Source organism: Seriola aureovittata, chromosome 1, assembly GCF_021018895.1.
Source record: "Seriola aureovittata isolate HTS-2021-v1 ecotype China chromosome 1, ASM2101889v1, whole genome shotgun sequence".
NCBI classification, from domain to species: domain Eukaryota; kingdom Metazoa; phylum Chordata; class Actinopteri; order Carangiformes; family Carangidae; genus Seriola; species Seriola aureovittata.
The window spans coordinates 26,339,409-26,360,989 of NC_079364.1; the positions used below are offsets into that span (position 1 = coordinate 26,339,409).

The 21,581-nt window shown below is 40.2% G+C and overlaps 1 protein-coding gene across 1 annotated transcript; it reads right to left on the reverse strand.

The window, feature by feature from the left end:
* Positions 1-1,414: 1,414 nt before the first annotated feature.
* On the reverse strand, positions 1,415-21,465 carry LOC130174198 (enhancer of mRNA-decapping protein 3-like). Its single transcript, XM_056383810.1, has 7 exons — positions 21,379-21,465; positions 20,419-20,598; positions 19,175-19,371; positions 12,142-12,495; positions 5,639-5,792; positions 4,219-4,436; positions 1,415-3,620 (listed from the first exon to the last, which is right to left on the reverse strand). Exons 2-7 carry the CDS (start codon positions 20,580-20,582, stop codon positions 3,286-3,288), a joined length of 1,422 nt encoding a protein of 473 aa, XP_056239785.1. The 5' UTR covers positions 20,583-20,598; positions 21,379-21,465; the 3' UTR covers positions 1,415-3,285.
* Between the last annotated feature and the right edge of the window lie 116 nt (positions 21,466-21,581).

The following is a 21,581-nucleotide window of genomic DNA, read 5'->3' on the forward strand; positions in this document are numbered from 1 at the left end:
GCTCAAAACCAGATTTGATCTCAAATGCTTCTCATTACTGATGAGTCCATTTCTGTATTATGACGATCTGGGGACTGATCTCCACAACAGTGGTTAATCAGAACTTCCACTATATGAGTTAACATTTCATATGTACTTAAAAAGGCCCATTTAAATATTTTGTAAGATATGAATATTGTTATCTCAGATTAGTTTTTTCCCCCTTGCTATTATTTCTTGACATAAATATCAAATATTATACACCCTTATTTAATTGTATAGCTTGGACCCCTAATTAACTTGTTTCAATATCTATGTAGCTCTTTCAGATTATCCTCTTTAAGCTAGACATCTGAACATTTTTATGGACATCCTCTACAAGAATTTATGGTGTCTCATGTTGTGCTCTCTTAACTATTTCTGGTGTTCACTCGTAATTAACTCAGATGTGCCCTTGTGGATCACTGGTTTCACTGATTATGGATTGCTACCAGCTGTGCAATGTGAAAAAGACCAGGTGCTTGAAATGTTGGTCCCATAACATAATTGGAGCTTTTTGTATGGTCGTCTTCATTTTATGCATGTTATTACCATAATCAACTCCTACAGTATTTAACCATGCCATTTAACCATGGCACTGTAAATGGAACATGTATATGGCATGGTGGCATAACTAATGTAATTAATTACACCTGTACTTATCACGCTATCTTAAAATGTTTGCTGTAAGGCCAATACCAAAACAGCTCTGTGATGTGTGGGCAGCTGGTGATGAGAGATGGACACCCAGTCTATTACCTTCAGTTTTTGTCAAAATAATGGCAATATTTCTATAATGATAAACTATTTTTTAAACATTATATGCCTTTTCTCACAGATCATTCATAAAAATTAATGCTGTAACACCTGTGCTTTTCTTCCTATGACAAGTCAAAACATCTGCAGTGGAAAAAGGCCTATTAAAATATGTGCCATGATAGACAAAGTATTTATATTTACTTCAATAAGAAGTGTCACTATTAGAAACAGAATCCACTATATGAAGATGTATAAATAAGTATCACAAGTTAAGTAACTCACTGTGCAGAATGGCCCCAATCAGAGAGTTTCTATTACTGTATAAGTATTTCTGATTAATTAATGTGTAAGAAGCATTTGAATGCTGCAGCTGGTCATTATGAAGCTAATTCTATCTCCCTTACTGGGTAGTTGACCTATAACAACAAATCATATTTTATAAAGTGATCATATATCATGTATTTTAAATCTTACTATCCAGGAAGTAAGTAGAACCCATAAATGTCAAAATCAGTGAGTAAAAACTTGAATATTTCCCTCTTGAATGTATTAGCTTCAGTATAGTGTTTCAAAAGTGCACTCAGGTGTAGAAATTGAAGTGTGGTTTTTTGCCAGTGGCCATGACCCAGATCCGGTGGAGTTTACACACAGTGTTTTTATTTCATTTGCTATAAAAGGAGCACCCACCGTCACCCTACCATATGGTTATCAATGAGATATTTTTGCACCTTCAAATACTTTGCCTGGTGCTTCACATGTATACCCAAAGATACATTTAAAAAGGACATGTTTCTATATCAGGTTTTCCATAGGACATATTTAACAGGCTTACAAAAGGTACTTTGCTCTTAAATTAGCGGCTTGTCAGCAATAACCAAGAAGGCTGGGAACAAGGCAGCCAGAACCTTGGCTACAATCAAACCTGCATGGTATTTTCTAAAACATTTGTTATAGGTAGTCATAATCAAATATAAAGGTTTTTGCTGCAGTGCAGAGGAAAAAGAATAGCAGTTCCGAGAAAGTACAGGAAAAAAGGCTGCGGTCTTTTGAATGTCATTTACATGAGTAGTCAGACGTCTTATTCAGAACTTTATAGAAGTACCAACAAATTATATTGAATCTATTCTGCTTCCCTCCACCAGGTGTTCACACCTGGTTTTGGGCAGTTTCTGGTTTTGAGCAAACTCTCGCGAGATAAAGAAGTACAATTCTCACAGCTGTCCTTGGTAACACTTAACTAATATTCACATTAAATGTAGACATTAGTTAAGTGTGAACCCTACAAAGCCTATTAAAGCTGTCATTTATCATTTGTGACCACAGCTTTGTTATTTACAAGTTTTTACTGCAAGTGGTGGTTGGAAACGAAGTTCCTGACACAAGGACTTAACGGCTTTTGAAAAGCCATACCTGCATATTTTCCAAAGTGCATAGCTGCCAGTCTAAAAAATAAGGCTGTTTTACTTTTTCTTATAAACTTGACATTTTGCTGATCCAAAATTAAAACACAAGATCACAATGCTGACTGAAGCAGAGGCAGTTGGTTGGAGTGGTTATTTCACTGGATGTGGCTGAATCTGATGTGTCAAAATGTTTCACTGCACCTGCCTGGCTATAATCCCTGGAGATGAAGATGTTTTTTTGGTCCTTGGAATGTGTGCTTCAAATTCCGCTCTAATCTGCTGGACTTCAGAAATACAGAAAATTAATCTTCTGGGGCGTCTGCTACCGCTTCTCATTTTCACTGTCAGTGGTTATGAATTCAGAACAACCAACAGTGTAGAAAGAGTGCCCTCGAATGTAATGGAAATGTAAATATAAAGTATTACAAATTTTATACCTAATTCCTGAGGTGTACTTAAGAATAAATACAAATATAAACTTTATAATACCACCTTTTCAATGTAACATGCTACAGCTATTACCAGACAAAATATACCCATTTGTGTTTGTAAAAAAAAAACCCCCCCAAAAAAACAAAAATCCATTAAACAGAAACACAGTGGACATCAACTGTGGAGGAGATAAATGGCAGATTTAGGCTGAGCTGAGCCCCAGTTCACGGGGTCAGCACCAGACTCCACATGTAATCTAAAGGAGGAAACAGGAACTGAGTCGCTGCTGCTCTGACTGGTCACAGGGTCAGAGGTCACATGGACTCACAGTGGTCAGCATTTTGTAAACATATTCACATAGTCACAGAGCCCTTATCAAAACACACCAAAGAACAGGAAACCTTTCTCTCTCAAAAACAAGAGGTGTCGCACGCAATGTGCAGCAACCTCAGAGCGTCCAGGGAATAAGAGGACAAACCTACAATACATGCATAGGTTAGTCTTTCAGATGACGCCCTCAAATGTGTCATTAAGTTCTATAAACTTTGTAACTGAAGATTGTTTTGGTCACGGTTGCCACACACATTCAGGCAATGGTGCCTTAAACTCACAGTGGAAAAGCAGACCTTTCGCTCCCACTGTGCACTTGCACCTAAGTGTGAGTGGTTTTCTGTTACGCTCGGTGCAGAGGAATGACAAATTTACATCCAAAGGGTGAGAGGTATCTGATTCCAACTTCCTGGAACACCAGCTTAGGGATGCCAATGTCACAGAGGTAGACCCTGCTCTCTGTCTCAGCTAAAGGGAGAGGAAGTCCTAAAGAGAGAGTCCACTTCGCCTCGACGGTCTGATGCTGCTCACTGACAGGAGGATCAATACTGAGGACTGGAGCCCGGTTCTGGTTGGCCCAGTCAGCGGCTGATTGGTACCAGGACTGTTCTCTCAACAGTTGGTTCTCGTGGCAGTCCAGGCAGTTGATGAGCAGATCGACTGGGCTCGCAGGAAGGTCTGAGGCACAGCATGAGGAGAAGAAAAAAAGTGTTTGAAAGTTGCCTCACAAAACCATGAAAGAATACATCTTTGTGTATGTGAGCATGCTGCTGTATCTGGGAGATATTCTGAAAAAAACCTGAATTGAATCTGAATACTATCTATCTACAGGAAACTAAAATGTCTAAACAAGTGTCAAAAATAATTCACATCATAAGAGGCTGAAACCTGCACCTCCACTTGGCCGTGTAACTTGTCCCTGCATTGCCAGACTACAAGCCCAGTGTGTATTTACCAAAGTGTTAAAACAGAAACATAAATCACCACCAGCTTTTCTCACATATAATTAATGCAATTACACATTTAGCAAAGATGTTACAAACACACGTCCAAGGTATCACTCAGTTTGAGCTTTCAAGTACAAAATATGTCAGGAGTGTTTTAAATTATATTATTCCACTAGAGGGCAACGTTTGTCTGTGTTAGTCTGTTCCCACAAGACAAACACTAATACTTGCACAGGTACTCAGTCACTCACACTTGGTTCTTCTCCATCATTGTCACTGAATCTTGGGTAGACAGGGAGTTAAAAACTCTCTGTTGGTGTTTTTTTTACCTTTGACACTGGACACTTGCTTGCCACTGGTCCTGCTGTAGAGGCTGACCTCACTGGTGACAGATTCCTGCATCTTGACAAAATTGGGCAGGAAGAGGATGACCTCCACTTCGTGGTTGGCCAAGTGTCTACCACAGCTGATGCCCTGGGCTCCCTGGAGGTGGGGCCCACACAGGAGAACCACGGTGGGCCTCTGGTGCACGTTTTTTGGTGTGAGTCTGGGGACATTTGAGAGATGACAAAGCGATTATGCAACAAAGAGATAAAGGCAACTATAAAGAACAACATGAGACGTGGTTGTTTATGGACACCAAGTCTTTTGGGTCAGTCTGCTAGTTTAAAGGCATGTGCTATTCAAAACCTACATGCAATTCCAGCGCATGCTGCCATTCAATAACTTTGCAACATACATATATTAATAATAGTTACTCACAGATTGAAAAAACAGATACTGTATATTTGCTAGATAAATAACTTCCAGCTCATTGTTAATCTGTATCACATTGGCCAATAAAAAGCCTTTTTAAGGAACACATTAACATTAAAAACATTAACACAGGTAATGTTAGTAATAAGTGAAGCATGTTAAATATTCAGTCATAGCAAGTCCTTGGCAGTGCTTGGCACTATGCTTGGCTAAAGGTCATAAACTGTGGGCACCATCTTATTCATAATCACAGTCTTAAAACATCTAATTAGATATGAATTACTGCACTTATAAGCAAGAAATATCTGGAAGCTTGATTTAAGGATTATGTATCTGTAGGCTTTGTCTGCTGCCACCATTGTAGTGTCTGTGATCGTGCTATTACAATACAAAATGAAACTTAATCTGAACTCATCGTAGTTCCGGTGTAAACTTTAGACATGCATGTATTACAGTGCTGGATTGATAAAAGGATTTGAGACAACAAACCTGTTTGTTATATGAGTCTCTGCACTGTGTTTCTTTGATCTTAAAATAAGACTTAATCGCTCATAACAGTGCAGGTAAACACTGCCAAACAGGGGTGTCTTCAGTCTATTATGATGTTCTAGACCTGCAGTGTGACCGCTCGCAGCAGTGCTTTCCTGACAAAATAAACCCTGAGGGGAGTCAAGGTCAACATCCCCTAACTCATGTAGAAACATTGTAGTAAAGATGATTGCCATGGAAACTGGAAAACAGTACATGCAAACAAAAAGTTAGGACAGAGCGGCTCTTATGGTTGGGTTAGGGGTGAATTACTCAGATAGGGATGTTTGGCACACTGCTGTGCATTCTCATTATTATTACACAAACCACAGAGGCTCTACTGCACTGCGCTGTGCATCAGATGGCAAATCGTGTATCCCAGGAAATGATTAACTTTATTCTTTTACACACTTACCAACCATGAAGAGGTACACACCATACCAGTGCCTGTGTGGTATTCCTTACCTGTTTGGTCCACCGAGCAGCGTGAGAGCCATCTGACTGGAACAAACACCTATCATCTCCAGCCTGCGCTCAAGAGACAGGCCCCAGTGCTCTGCAGTTGCTAGTAGACGCTTATGAAGCTCATAGGGCACGCTGGGCACCACCAGGCCTGAGTCTGCAAAGGGAGAACATGAGGTAACATAGATAGAATGTTAATGCTATTTTATACTTTGTTATTTCTTCATCTTTACAAACATCACACAAGTGTAACGAATTAAGTGAGACACAAAGCACAGAAAGAGAATTTATCCACTAGCAATTAGCACTGTCATTAACATTCCTCCATGGCTATCAAAGTCATGTTGAGTTCCATGCCAAAACCAGGCAACTGAGCCTTGCCTCTCTTACTGGTAAATGTAATCCACTTCTAACATTCCCATAGAAATGATCCATATAACATCACTGATCTTGTGACACAGTGGCAGGCAGTTTGGTAAATAAAAAATTTCAAATTTAAAAAATCTTAAATTTCACTGTGTCTCTCTCTGAAAAAGAGACAAACTGAGCAGCATGGATTAAATTTACTCCTCAAAAAAAAAAGCTGAAGAATATGCGTTGCAATAGTCTGACAAGCTCCAGATACAGTTTTGCATTTCTAAAGTAATCCTGAATTGTGATATATCTTCATAAGAAACTTATTTTCATCAGTGCACCTTGAAAAACAACTACTGGAGTAGAAGTAAAGCTCAGAAACCGACCTGTAAGATAAGGACAAATATTGGTCTACAGATAAACACTTTCCCATGTTCTCAGGGGGTGGTAGTTATGTTTAAAACAGATCCTCATGTGAGGAACCCATTCCTCAGGGAAAAGCCCTTCCTCCTCCTCACGACCTGATCTTGTTCCCATCACGGAAGATTCTCCATTTCCTCTCCTGTTTGTCACTGCTGTCTGCGGCAACAAAGGGAAGATTGGCAGCCTTTACAAAACATGACAAACATGAGGCAGCTAGAGTGAGACGCCTATTCCCTGCAGGGCCCGAGTTCACACGCACCATCACATGGTTTCTGACCAATCTCCCACCCCTAGCTTGAGGACGGGGCTGCACTGGGCTGGACCCCCCACATCGGCTGCCGTCTCAGTCAAAACATACAGCAGGTTAGCGTGACAAAAAAGGGGACAAACATCATATACATATGAACACCTGCACCTGTATCCCAACGGTTCGTGGTGAGAGATAGGGAGGACTAAACATGGGGGAGGCATGGTGGTGACCGGGATAAACAATGGATTCAGTTTCTGAAACTAAACTGTTGACTTATCTGCCAGTGGATACTAAATAAAGAAAAACTTCTGAGCCAAAGTAATTCATAGACTACTTTTTTAGTTGGGATATGTCACCCAATCTATTTTCAGCTCAGTTTTATGTATAGAACTGGGTAAACCATTTAAAGGAAAGCATTGATATGAAATATATAAATCTATATAATAAACAACTTAAGTATTTCCCCGTCTCCACACTAGGGGCCAAGTGAATGAGGAATGATCTGCCGTTCCTTGACAATAACTGTCAAGGTGCCCTTGAGCAGGACATTAAACCAATCACTGGCTAATGATGGAGGACTGGTTATATAGTATCGTAAGATACTGAACTGTAGAAAGAACATGCAGGAAGTTGATGGACAATTTTACACTTGATAAATTAAATATCATTAGTCTCTGGAAGGTTTCAGAGAGTCCATCTTTGACATTTCTATACTGAAATTTCTTGTTACTTATCAGTAAATATACTGTATTAGCTGATGCCAATATATAAACTTGGTCACATGATTGGCTAACAGTCCATGTACCTAAAGTTAATTCTGAATTTGGAAAGACCGCATTTGGATTTAATGCTCCAGACACATGGAATAATATATCTGATTCGCTATTTATTCAGTCAAGCTCCCAGAGAACCAAAGTAAATTGTGTAAAGGACAACGGGATCAAGTGGACCCTATTCTGTGCTGTATTATTGTCGCCCTTGTTACCTCAAGGGTTAATCTGTTTTATTGTGGGAAGCCTGACAAGCAGCATTTAGCACTTAGTGTCAATGTGTCCCATCGACACTAAGGACTATATTGTTCTTGACAGGTAAGTTATATAGTGACTACATTTGGTTTGGACCTCTTTAAATAATTTTTACATTTCTGCTCACTGCCACTATCATGCTGTTTTCCAAAAGAAGATTCCGCTTTGAAATTCATTGAATCTTCAGTAGTTCTCTTTCCTTAGAGGGAAATACTTAGACCTCTTTGTTTTTATGGTTCCTGTCATGTAAAGACACCTAACCTTGTCAGAATTGTTCTCTTTTGTGTATAATTTGAAATATTGTATTACATAACTACAATTCAGCCTTTTTATCACTGTACAAACTGAAGTGTGTAGAAACCTTTAAAGAGCCTGTGCTAATCTCTGGCTGTCTATTGCCTGTGGCATATTAGAAGGGTAATGAAAGTCAAGCTGGGGGAACTGCACAGCTCAGGATCCCTTTGATAAATAAAGCTGCTGGGAGGCAGTTAAGTCCTTAATGGCCTCCTACAGACCTCTGGCCTGGTAGCTGAGAACTTGGTGGCCTCATTGGCGTGCACAAACTCACACTGACACCCACACGCGTGCATGCTACCCACACCTCATCCTACATCAAACTCACAACAACCCGATTTACAATCACATACACCCACAACTTTACACCCTGGCATGCAACTTGGACAGAGTGACACACACACACACACACACACACACACACACACACACACACACACACACAAGATAACTACATATAAACACAGACTCATTCCGTGCCTGACTGAAATTCTGGCTTATCTTTAGGTTGGCCCTGTTCCCCGCCCACTATTCTTTTATTGATACCGCACAAAGACGGCTAATATGTTTCAGTGGTCAACAGAAATCTGGAACATGCCAATCCTCACGTGAGCGATAAGCACAGGAAAGTCAACTGGCTCTTGTCATGCAAACTTCTGCCTTGAGTGCCAAGCTCAGAAGAAGTGGGAGTTGCACCAGTCTGCACTAATTGCTTTTCAAACATCCCAGCAGGTGAGCGTCTTAATAACTCTCCTGCTGAAGTTCTGAAGTTGCCACTACCACCACTTCCACACACACAACCACACGCCATGTTCTCCTCCCTGACACACATGCAATTATTTATGCGCGCACACACCCACTCTCGATGTGGTGTGAAAACAAACCGGAGAGTCAACTAGTCAAACCGGGTAGCCATGAATATGCAGCAGCACTAAAATAAACTGAGCTGGAAGCAATCCTTCAAGCATGACAAGGGAACCGAAGGAACTGAAAGCAATACACGCTGGCTGGATGCGGGCCATGTGTGACTTAAGGGTTGCGCTGGGATTGGGAGAGCGAAACTAGGCTGTTCCATTCCTCTCCTCTGCACCGCAAGAGCTGCAGAGGTAGCAGGATGCGGCGCCGGTTCATTTGAGCACAGAAAAGGAGCTTAATGTGGTAATCTGTCAGATTCCTTTTTAGCAAATTGGTAATATCATTGGTTCCAGTAGCTTTTTACCATTAGCCATTGTTGTGGCTTTCTGTGTTGTGTTTTGCACAAATCACTTAACAAATCTAACAATACAACATCACTGGATTTTCTGTTAGTTGAGTTCACTTTGGTAGGTGCCACCCTTCATTTTGTCTACTCAGCCATGATGAGGACCACTGCTTATGTCCATTTCTCTGTTTAAATATTATAAACAACCTGTGATTGTTTTTGCAGGAAACTTCCAACAAAGTTTCTGTAAAAATCTTGCATATGATTAACAACTGTAATGTGAAGAAACAAACAATCTAGCACACAGCTGGTCACCTTTTCACCCTTTAATGACGACGCCTCAGGCCTTCATTGGGCGAAAGAGCCAAAGTACCCTGCACCCAGTCGTCAGAAATTCTTCAAACCAATATTACCTAATGACCACTTCCCCATGTGTACTGCAGTCCCTGTGTCTCTAAACCTTTGAGTACTTGCCTCCTCTTCACCTGTATGTGGTTTCAGGAGAAGATCATAACACACATGGAGGTCCCCACTCTATCAACTGGGTCAGTGGAGCAGACTGGTTAAAATAGTTTAGAATGACACATAAATTCAAGTTTGCTAACCGCAAAGTGATACAGCATAAAAGAAAAAAATAAATAAATAAAAGAAAAAAAGCTGGCAGTTGGCTTCGTTGCAATTTGTGTTGCGGCCTGGCTTGTTTGCACTGGAGAGGTTTCACTGCACAGCTGGAGTCAATCACCGCAGAGGAAAGCAAGACAATAGCAGAACTAAACCGACACAGACTGCAAGCTTTACAATAAACAATGCTCTATAGAAACAGGCCTGTCAAAGCCTCATGCCAATGCGTTATGGCAACCCTAACATACAGCTGGGCACTTTGTTTTTCTCGCTCTGTTCTCATATTGTTGATTTATCTGTTTACTGGCAAAGATTCCAGGTCAAGAGCACTGCGGTTTGTTCCTGCTTCAGAGGTGCTGTTTATGTAAGGCTGTACGGCGGCACGCTAATTACAGAGTGCAGTGGATGGGGATTATGATGACAGCCCTGGGAAGCAGATCTGCCTGCACGGTAAGAAAAGGAGGCTCTGCTTGGCAGCTGTCTGCTGATTGGTAGACAGCTGCCCCTGCTGAGCTGCGCTGTGTCACCACAATCAGATAGACAGTCTGGGATGTAAATCCTAGAAACACTATTAGTATTACAACCTGCCCGTCATCTAGTGTACACAGCCTAGGAATAAAAAGCTCACACTCATTTGTTCCAGTGATCCTCATCCAGCACAGGAGAGACACTGCATATACAACAATGAATGCTGAGCAAAATCACAAACAAATGAGATTAGAAGAATTTAATGCTTAGCAGAAGCTTAGAGATATATTTACCAACATAATGATACCAACATGAAAAAGTAAATATATATTTAATGCCCTGTCTTTTACATGTCCACTTGGCTTGCAATTCCACCTTATCTTGCTGTCAACAAATAACAAATCTGGACCAAGGGGGGCAGTTCTGTCCCGTGTCATTATTCCACGTCTGCCCTGTAAACTACTCTATCTTGTGAACAGAAAAAGGTGGAATTTGATCCCTCTGGTTCTAGTATAACACCTACACATACTGACACACCATACCACTCAGCCCTTTCCCCAATCCCACCAACTCTCCACCTTCTCACTGCTCCAATTCGATCGAGCCATTTCTCTCACACCTTGGACTCAATGGCCTGTGCTAGCGTATATTTTACTTATCTTGTGTTTCTATTAACTAGTTATGTAACACTCCTAGTGTGAGCTGAAGAGTGAGAAAGGATGGGTTCATCATCTATGTGGGCCTATAGCAGGGGGTGGGGTGGGGTGGGGTTGGGGGGGGGGGGGGGGGGTCAAAAGTCACCTTCACGCACACCTTATGCAACCATGGGTGTATACTGCCAGGCAGTCGGCCCAATGATGACCTCTCTCTGGCCAATGGTGGAAACAGGCTGTGAGCCCACTCTTTATACTGCATGTTGTTTTGCTCATTGTGTTCAATGGCAACAGACACTGCTGCACATTCCCCACAGTGCTAAGAAGCTCTTATCCTTACAATCAAGTGTAAAAAAGTTTACATTTTTATAGCTTTTGGCAACAGCCGAAAGAGTGTTATTAGATAAACAGATGGTCTTCCTGGTCAGAGTTGAAACACGGTGGAAACAAAATACTCCGTCCAAAACAAACATTGTGCTCACAACACTGACATGTTCACTGATAAAATGTCCCAAAGAGGGACTTCACATTATTTCAAGGTTTTTTCCCTCTGCAAGGGAAACAATGTAAACCATGTCATACGAAATTAAATCATGATGAGTACACCATCATGGAAACTATGGCAGAAGCTAGGAGGTGAGTAACAGCAGGTGCAGTGTTAGGGTTGTCAAAGTGGATCCATAAATACCTTATGACCTGCTCTAAATATTCTTTTCCTTTCCTCATATCATAGCACACCTTGTTATTACACAGTAGTATTGTGATATGCTTCAAGTAAAAATAGTAACAGGTTGTTTATTTCACACAGAAATAAACTTATAAAGATTGAGAAATAGCACCTTTTCCTGTGTTTTATATAATCAAATATATTTGGGTATTAAAATGTTGGAAAAAACAGGCAATTTAAAAGGATTTAAAGAAAAAAAAAAAGGAAAAAAAAAAGTCAGGATCCGATACAAAACTCTCATCCTCAAGGATTACACTTAAGTCTACAAAACAAATGCCTCTGCCTGAGTGTGTTAGCTCACAGCCACTCTATAAAAACAATGTGATTCACCCACTGTTGTAGGTTTGCTGCTATACTGACTGACAGCACTACATCAATAAATCTAGAATAATATATATTAAATTAAGTCACGTGTAAGTGTGTGTGTGTGTGTGTGTGTGTGTGTGTGTGTGTGTGTGTGTGTGAGTATGCACATGCATCTTGTTCTCACCAGTACAATACTCTCTGCCCCCCTGCTGGGGCACTGTTATCTGTCGGTATATGACAGGCTTCCCCTCCAGAATATTCTCGTCATGGCGATAGGACATTGGCTTCTGTTCGGCCTGTGTGCTGTGATGCTGTGCCCTGCTACTGTGGCGACTGGTCCCATCAATCCGGGAGAAGACGGCAGCTTTGTCGAACAGAGCCAAATTTCCCTCAAAGTCAAAGTCAGTGTCCAGGTCCTCATCGGTCCCGTCTCCGAAGCACTCGTCATCCTTTGACCTCATCGGCCCTCCAGTGCCTCCATTCCTCACATTGTTTTTCTTTGCTGTGGCTGGTATCACCCCTCTACTATTAGATGAAACTGTTGGGGTTGGAGAAAACGAAGACATTTGTAAGCAAAACGTCATGACAGGATGTGTTGATTAATAATCTTCTGACAGTTTCTGCACATAAGGCAAACACACACTTATCTTAATTTTCCATTCCTAATTTGTGTCACACAAAACACAATGCTGCACTGGACAATGGTGGCAGAGATTGAAACTGAATATTAATGGGACAAAACCACCAATGGACCTTGCTCTTCCTCAGGAAAGAAAAACAGCTTGGATATACTACTGCCTAACTGTTCAGGATTTGTGAAGGATTATGTGAAGAAAAAAATTATAATCTGGTCCAACATATATTACCTAAAAAATGATCAATTCACTTGAGGCCCATCTACAGTACTTAGATAGAGATAGAGACATCATATTTGCCAATAGACATCCAAATCATCGCTATCTGATTGAGGCTGCAATCATTCATTACTGCACTGATGGAGAAGCAAATGCATTTACACACACTCCCTTCAGCAATAATTCAATTTATTGGTAGTAAATCAATTTAAAAAAGGTGGAATACTAATTTCATAATCCCTCTTTATTTCATCACTTAGAAAACTTTAAATTTTGGAAACACTTTAAGTGCCCATATTTAGCATTTATAAGCAGTATATAAACATGTAAAAATGGTATATAACCCACTATAATGTAGTTGTAAGCAGATTATTAATTATTTGTCTACAACTACAACTCTTCCTGTGGACACCCACAGGTAGAGGTTGGTGCATAAACAGATAGTGAGAGATAATATGGATAAATCCATGTCTAAATAGGAGAAGTTATAATTGCTATGAATTACTGTACATTACTAAACTACACTGAATTGTGTATAAACCATTTATTTTATGTCTGCATACTGCTTAGGAATGCTGAAAAGAGGGATTTAAAAGTTTAAATATAACACAAAGTACAAGTTATATTCCCAGAACAGTCTGAGAATAATAATCATACAGCACCGGCAACTATGTAACCATGAAATTAATAACATACAACATACAAACTGAGGTTTCATGACAGAGAGCGGGAAGCTTTGCGCTGGGCGACAACAGGTCTATTTTAGCTGTAATATCAAGCACTGAAACCCAAAATGCATAGATTACCCAGAAATCCCCCCACATCCTAATCACCTCTGAAAGGCACTACAAGCTGTCATACTATACATCATCCTGTTGTAAAGGGTGTAATCCATACACAATAAGTTCCTGTACTCAGCAGTAGATGCTCGTAACTCCTTTTATCTTGTGTAACTCTGACTGGCACCTCCTCTTATCCTCTCACGGTTAGTTAGTTACTATAACCCGCTGATAACAAAACACAGCCGACACACCAAACATACAATGGCCGACTGAGCAGTGCTCAATAAAGTTTACATACATGTAAGAACAAACAAAAAATAAAATGAACCGAGAACAAAAAAAAAAAAAAAAAAAAAAAAAGACAGAAAAACCGGAAAAACCTGGCCTTCAACCCCAATCATCTTGAGCTCTCACGCTAACCAGGAGACAGAGAGGCACAGTCGCACGCTACTGTCACTGTGACAGCTAAGGTGCTTTGGACTCTCACGCAAGACACTGGGAGGCTCAGTCATAGTACACTGGCACCCATACAACACCACTAGCCAGTTGTGAGCCAATCTGAGACCTGCCTCAATATCACAATCCGGCCTTACAACCACGGCTCAGCGACAGACAGGAGTGAGGTTTTTGTCGCTTCATTCAGCACTGAGTTGGTCTATCAACTTGCAATCAGTGTTTCCACCACCATATTAACTAATTACTTTCCTTCCAACACAAACAAGTGTACTACTAAATGTTTTTGCATTAGCTTACTAATTATCTATAATTATAATTTGGAGAAAAAACAATGCAGAATCTGGTACAAGGGGAGAAAGATGGTGGGTTAGTGTGTTCAAGTGTGTGAACAGGGATAAAAGACAGTGTGCTTATTATCACAAGCCAACAATGTCTTTATTTACGAGGAAGTGTTTTGTCATGCTATGAATCAATCGTCTGAATGAACTGGGCAGAGCTCCAAGTCAAACAGGCTAATGAATACCAAGTAGCGAGACAGAGTGAACTTCACTGATTTCAGTTTGGACAAACTTACCACCACAAGTTCGTCTAACTACACAGGCCAGGAATATTTCAAAATGATATACGGCTTATGGCAAAACTGCACCACAATCACATAGTGAAGCTCTTAGTGTGTATGAATGGGACGCTAAACAATGCATACTCAGCAAAAACTTTCAATGATAAAAATCACTGAGCAATTTATTAGGAATAAACCTGTACTAGCTCTGGGCACAGCTTCCCTTTACTCTCAGAACAGCCTCAGGTCTTCTGTGGCATTGATTCCACAAGGTGTTGGAAACTTTCCTTTGAGATTCTCCTACATGTTGACATAACTGTATCACATAATTTCTGCTGATTTGTCAGCTGCACATTCATGCTGCTGATCTCCACTTCTACCAAGTTCTAAAAGTGTCCTGTTGGATTCAGATCTGGTGACTGGGGAGGCAACTGAAGTTCTCTGAACTCTTCGTGATGTTCACAAAACAGTTTGAGATGACGTTTGCTTCAAGACATGGTGCATTATCATGCTGGATGTAGCCATGGTAAATTGTGGACACAAAGGGATGAACATGGTCACCAACAATACTTAGATAAGCTGTGGCACCGAAACCATGATTGCTGCTGTTAAGGGGCCTCATGTGTGCCAAGAAAACATTCCCCACACCATTACACGGCCGCCACAACCAGCCCGGACTGTTGACACAAGGCAGGTTGTGTTCATGGATTCATGCCGCTGATGCCAAATTCAGACTCTACCATCTGCATGCCTCAGCAAAAACCTCTGTTCTGGGCTCACCACAGTTGTAAAAAATGGTTGTCTGAGTTGCTGTAGCATTTCTGTCAGCTTGAACCAGTCTGGCCATTCTCCTGTGACCTTTCTCATCCACAAGGCGTTTCTGTCCACAGAACTGCTGCTCACTGGATGTTTTTGTTGTCTGTGAAAATTCCCAGAGATCAGCAGATCAGTCGACTCAAACCAGCCCGTCTGGCACCAACAGTAATGCTACAGTCAACGTAACTGAAATCTGATGTTTGATGTGAACAATAACTGAAGCGTCTGACCTGTATCTGCATGACTTTATGCACTGCACTGCTGCCACATGATTGGCTGAGTGCATATTTGCATGATAAAGCAGGTGTACAGCTGTTCCTAATAAAGTGCTAGGTGACTGATTTACAAATATCTGAGGCAACAATTTATGGGGAAAAACACTATGTTGCACACAATTTCACTGCATATACAGAGCCATCATGCTGGTTATGGGAACAGTTTATGTAAGAGCAGAGTCTGGAGCTCCTCTTCTCAACTGCCCTTTTAATCAGATCTATTTGGGTCTGATGGAATTCGTCTCTGCTTCTGGAGGCCTCTGCATCACAAAAAGCAGCCACTCTCTTAATTCCCATCCTACTCTCCCAGAAAGATCAGTGGTAGATATTCAGAAACCATTTCTGGAATTTGTGATCTTGTATAAGCAACGGGCCACCCTGCTTTCCCTTCTTTGTGGCCGGGGGCTTCTTGGGAGCATGGCATTGCGTGTGAAAGGACCAGCCCTGCCCAAGGCACTCAGCACTTTGGCCCCATGCAATTTGGGCATTGGCTCCCTGGCCACCAGCCTGAGAGCTGGAGATTAAAATAAAAACTCAAAAGGTAAACATTACTTCCACAATTGATATCGCTTTGGCCTTCCGAGCACACTGGGACAACATGGCTTCCTGTCGGGGGCTGGGTAGGGGGGGTGGTTTCCTGTGCAGAGCAGGAGCGAGGGAGTTAGAGGAGATGGGGAGAGAGAGAGAGAGGACAGGAGGGCACGGAGGCACGAAAAGCAAGGCTTTGCATAACCTTCTCTTTAGGAGCAGACACGGAGAGGGAGGGGGAATGTTTATTGATCTTAGTCACACACATATTGTAAAGAGGAACTTTGGTACAAGCCCTTAGCACGCTATGGGAATCTTTGAGGGTGGGGGGGGGGTCATAGCAAGACTTTGTGTGTTTGGTCCCATGTTCAAGCACCTTAACAGAAGCTGGTGACACACAGGAGCAGAGACTGTGTCAAAGAGCTATGAGTCTTTCTGACACAAAACAAAAAATTTATAAATGCAATTTGAACATATTTCTGTTTTTTCTTGTAAGAAAAAAAAAAGAAAAAAAAGATTGGTATCCTAATGTGCAAGTTTCATCTTCTGTGCACAGGAAAAAGCCCTGAGGCAGAGGTCATTTTTACAACCAGACTGAAGAATATAGCACAGTGTCCATTAGCCAATTCTATTGACCTCTGACCTCTCCATTGTTTGGTAATCCTGAGTTTGAAAGTGAACTGACTTTAACTGAATCCGGCAGAGGCCACAGAGCTGTCCAAGCAGACTTCCTGCTGACTGGATGTTGACTAGAGGAAATGCTGTTTTTAACCCTTATCTAATCAGGAGGTTGAGCAACACATTCACATTTTCACAGCTTGAGACAGGAGAGGAGAGGAGAATGCAGATGTGCTTTTCAGTATCAACATCACAGCTCATCACTGCATGGCGTGTACATGTGACTGTTTATCATATTTTGTAGTTATTTGTTGTTCTATTTTCTTTAATCCACATTTTGGATAGAGGGCTTCATTTCTATTAATAATGTGCACACACAGTCAAAACGGCCAATCTGTTCAGGTGCAGGGCTACAAAACACCAAATGCACTATAAGACAGAGAATAATAACTTTGAAATAAGTAAGTCAGCTGACTAAAATAACTCACAACTCCCTGCCATATAAGAACACTGATCACTGTTTGAACCTCATCACTAATGACTATGAGACACCAGACAAGACATCGGCATATCAAAACGAACACAAATTCCAAATATTATTCTATATAATTTTGGACTGTGTTGGACTGCAGTACACTGTTCAGTATTCCTGTTACTTTGTCTTTGCTGTCTTTAGGAAGCAGTTGGTAGTATTGCAGTCAATAACATTAGAAAAAAAAATCATTCACATAACATAACATTAAATATGTATCCTTAAGAAATTATTTTTCACCAAAGCAGAGCGGTGACCAAAACACATCCAGCTCCGGTCTTGAAGCTATAACACACATTGACTCATTCAGATCAATTGCAGACCAACTGTATTGTTCTGAGAGGGGTATACTTTACATTTTTCAGAGTGTTTAAGTTATTTTGTGTGTCCCCTGAAAGAAGATACTGATAGATATGTATTTTTAGGATGGCATGTTTTGTCACTTAAGTATGTTAAGTAAGTAAAGTCTGGTGATTCACTGTATTTCTTACTGTGAATAAATCCTATAACATGTTCCTTAAATACCATGATCATGGCTGCTGTAATTCTTTTTGTGATAGCCTATCATCTCACCACAAAACTGCAGCGGAAAAAAATTCCCTTCAAATGCACTTTTCTACACTTGTTTGAGAAACATTTGTTAAAACCTACAATGCCCATCTGTTTAAGGAAATTACTTAGCTTATTAAATATTTATGACATATTTTAAACATTTAATTCTTTAGTACTAATTAAAAATGAACTAAACTTGGGAGAACTGATTTCAAATATTACAGTGAATACAAATGGAATGAGTCCAAAAATAATTGAAGTTACATTCTCTCACCTCACTGAAACATTTTAAAAGGTACTCATATATTTACAACACATGCAATTTTTAAAAAAAAAGAAAAACTGTGTATGTATATGAATGTATTTAGTATGTATGTATGTGTATAATATATATCTGTGACTTGTCTGTGTGTCCACTGTAAACCTTGTGAATTTATGTGTCTATAAATATACTGTATACGTTTATTTTAGTAAACAAGTCTCTCATGAAAAAGAGATCCCGATCTCAATGAGATCACCTGTACAAATAAACTATTTTTTTTTAAAAAGCATAAAATATTGTCAGCCTTCATTTGTTAAAGAAAAATCAGAGTGCTTGAAACGTTACTCTTTTAGTGGCACTTGCAGTGTGTGAAATCTTATTTAGAACATGATCCTTTTTTATAGTAAGCTAACAAACATGACACATTTCTGTTGTACAATCAAAAGCAGTGATGTTTCGTGACTTTAAATTTTCAGTCCATTATCATTGGTAACTGAGAATTAGTAAAGGAATTGGGTTATATATGACGCCGTGCTCACATTTCTTTAAGTGGAAGAACAATAACTATTTTCTGTTCTTCAACAGAGGAGTACTGTATATTCCTGTCATGAAGTACATGACTCCCAATATGAACTCTGCAACAACAGTCTGACTGTGAAATAACAACTAGGAAATGCAGTTTCAAAATGATTAAGCATAACCCATAAATAAACTGGTCTTGCCATAAATACACTGGTCTTAGTTATGAAAACATACGTCACATCGGAACACTCATAAAATCTCATGTCAGTCTTCTAGTATTCCGCTGCACAGTCACGCTCCTTAACGTGCCAAAGGACACATCAGCAAACTGTGTCCAATTAATGACAAGTATTTATGAAACTCTAAACAATGTTGATTATACTCAACTATGGTCCCCACTAAAGAAAATGGACTGTGAGTTAAATAAACCCCATCCCATCTAAGGTCACCCACTTACTTACCTCTGCGTAGGATGGTGATAGGAGCAGCGCCAGAATGAGAGCTGCTGCTTGTTACAGGAGGGTGAGTGGTTCTGTTACTCTGGCCATGGCGCCCTGCTGATATGATGCTGGGTTGTTTTGCAGCTCCCTGACCAGAACTGGGCTTGTTGACTGTATTCTGGATATCTAAGAACTTCAGCTCCTTGATATCCATGGCACTAGAAGACAAACAAATGACTGGCCTTACCTGGGCTGAACTGTACTGATGTACTAGAATAATTATCAGGTTTGATTTGTGTAGCTCTTTCAGTGGAACAAGGCTCAACACTTAAAGGTGCTATTTATAAGTTTTCCATTACGCCAAACATGGTTTCTTGCCAGGAGCAGGTGGTGGTGGTGATGGTTGTTTGCCAAGAGCTTCAGCCATCATTGTGGAATGAATGAATGAAAGTTTGATGCTGACCTTGGTATGTTTTCTCTACACTAGTAAGCAAACAGCTGTTAACGCTAATGTTGGCTTTGTAGCGATAGCAAAAACTTACCTATAACACTTACCAAATGATTAAGGGTTTCATTCCTATTGAGAATGACTATATATAATGAAGATCCATTAATGTATTAATGCATTACTAACTATTCTGGAACAGACAAATCAACAAACATGGACAGAAGAAACCAAAATTTCCCCCACCATCCAAATCCACAATAACCTAAATGGGAAGCACTGAACTGTCTGTGCTAACATTTATGCTCAAAGTTTGTGACTAATTTTGTGAAGTAAATCCTATAATTAAATTGTCTAGAATTTTGTAGCAATTCCTCCTGAGCTTCATTCACTCACATCGCGTATCCTGACTTAGAGATTTTAACCTGTGTCTAGAGCCTTACCTCTGGGTAAAAACATTACGATAGGCAATACTTCCATATATTTGCCAGGTTTTTTCATTCTACTAAGAACAGGAGATGTCAGAAAAAATCTAAATTTTCAAAATGCCTTTCTTACATTTTAAATACTGTAGCTTTGAAAATTTTTACATGTACACCTGGATCCAGCTTTCCACCCAACGTCAGTGAAAACTACAAATTTCAAGGCAGATGTTACGATTACAAGTCTTAGAGCTTTTTATAGAAACAGTTGGAGGAGTGGGAAACACAAAAAAATTGACTAATAGTCGGGCTTTAAAGATTGCATATAGAGGATTTTTAAAAATTGATTAAAGATGTGTTGGATGAGAAAATATGGTCGCATCTGTCTCCATTCTTACCTGAATGTGACCTCAGAAACAGGGCACTTGACCCCATTGTGATAGGGCTGTCTTAGTGAGATGGTCTGACTGGCGTGATCAACAGATGACACCTCTCCCTGATAAACTCCCAGCGTCAGTCCACAGTTAATGGACACAACACTACCCAACCAGTCTGTGGCCATTGTGCTCACTGTGATCCTGTGATTCAAAAAACACAAACAAGAGATATGATTTTCAGCTCTCCTGCTGTGGAGCATTAAATCAAACTCCACTGAATAATGTGCTACTTTACTGTTGCTGAGCCTATGGGCAAATGTCTTTCCCAGTAACTGAGGACATTTTGCCAACATTTAATGTTTTCTGGTATAATCGGTCCATTAACATTACACAGCACTTTACTTAATGCACTATACTTTACTTTAATTGGTTGACGCCCTAAAATGTCATTCGTAAATTTACGTTACTTCCACCGGTGCAGAGAAGACATTGGTGGCCATAAGATAAGTTAAAAGTGGAAAGATAAGTTGAAAATGAATTAGAATAACAAATGACAACGTATTGGTGTTATGGGTGTTCAACATATTAAAACTGGACCCTTCAAATGAAAGATAGATGAAGATGTTTCGAGGTTTGTGGAAACATTAGCCAAAGCTACCACTAATTTTAAAAGGCATATCGCGTGTTAAGTGAAGCTGTCTAAGATAGAGAAATCTTGGGTGGAAATAACTTTAAACATCCATCCATTTTAACATCCATATGAGAGTATAGTTCCAGAAATGAAAGGAGAAAGAATGAAAATCACAGCATTAAGCTACACATCCAGTAAGCTGTGCTGGCTAGCTTTACGGCTAATGTTAGCTCCAATTCTGTCCGCCCGTTTTCGTTTTATCTTAGCGGAATGTTGTAAACTTGTGAACAGAGTTTACTCATTTTGAATACACAACCTGGGTCTATTTGGTCGATAGTAGATAGATATACCTTGTTGATAAATCTGTAGCGAGGTGCCAATGAAAGCCAAAGCTCCAGCCTGCACAGTTTGTTTGGCTCCAGCTGCTGTTTGTGCCGTTTTCCGGTTTGACGCCTGGCGTCACTTCCGTCTTCTCCCACGTGGGTTTGTTGTCATTTTTTTTCTCTGAAGCTTAAAACGGCTCATGTGAGACCTCAATATTGCAACATATTCT

Coding starts and splice junctions, on each gene's coding strand:
- LOC130174198 (XM_056383810.1), bottom strand. CDS start 20,582: ATGGCCACAGACTGGTTGGGTAGTGTTGTGTCCATTAACTGTGGACTG. Junction 12,496..19,174: donor TATCACCATCCTACGCAGAG/GTAAGTAAGTGG, acceptor CAACCCCAACAG/TTTCATCTAATAGTAGAGGG. Junction 4,437..5,638: donor CTGCTCGGTGGACCAAACAG/GTAAGGAATACC, acceptor AAATGTCCCCAG/ACTCACACCAAAAAACGTGC.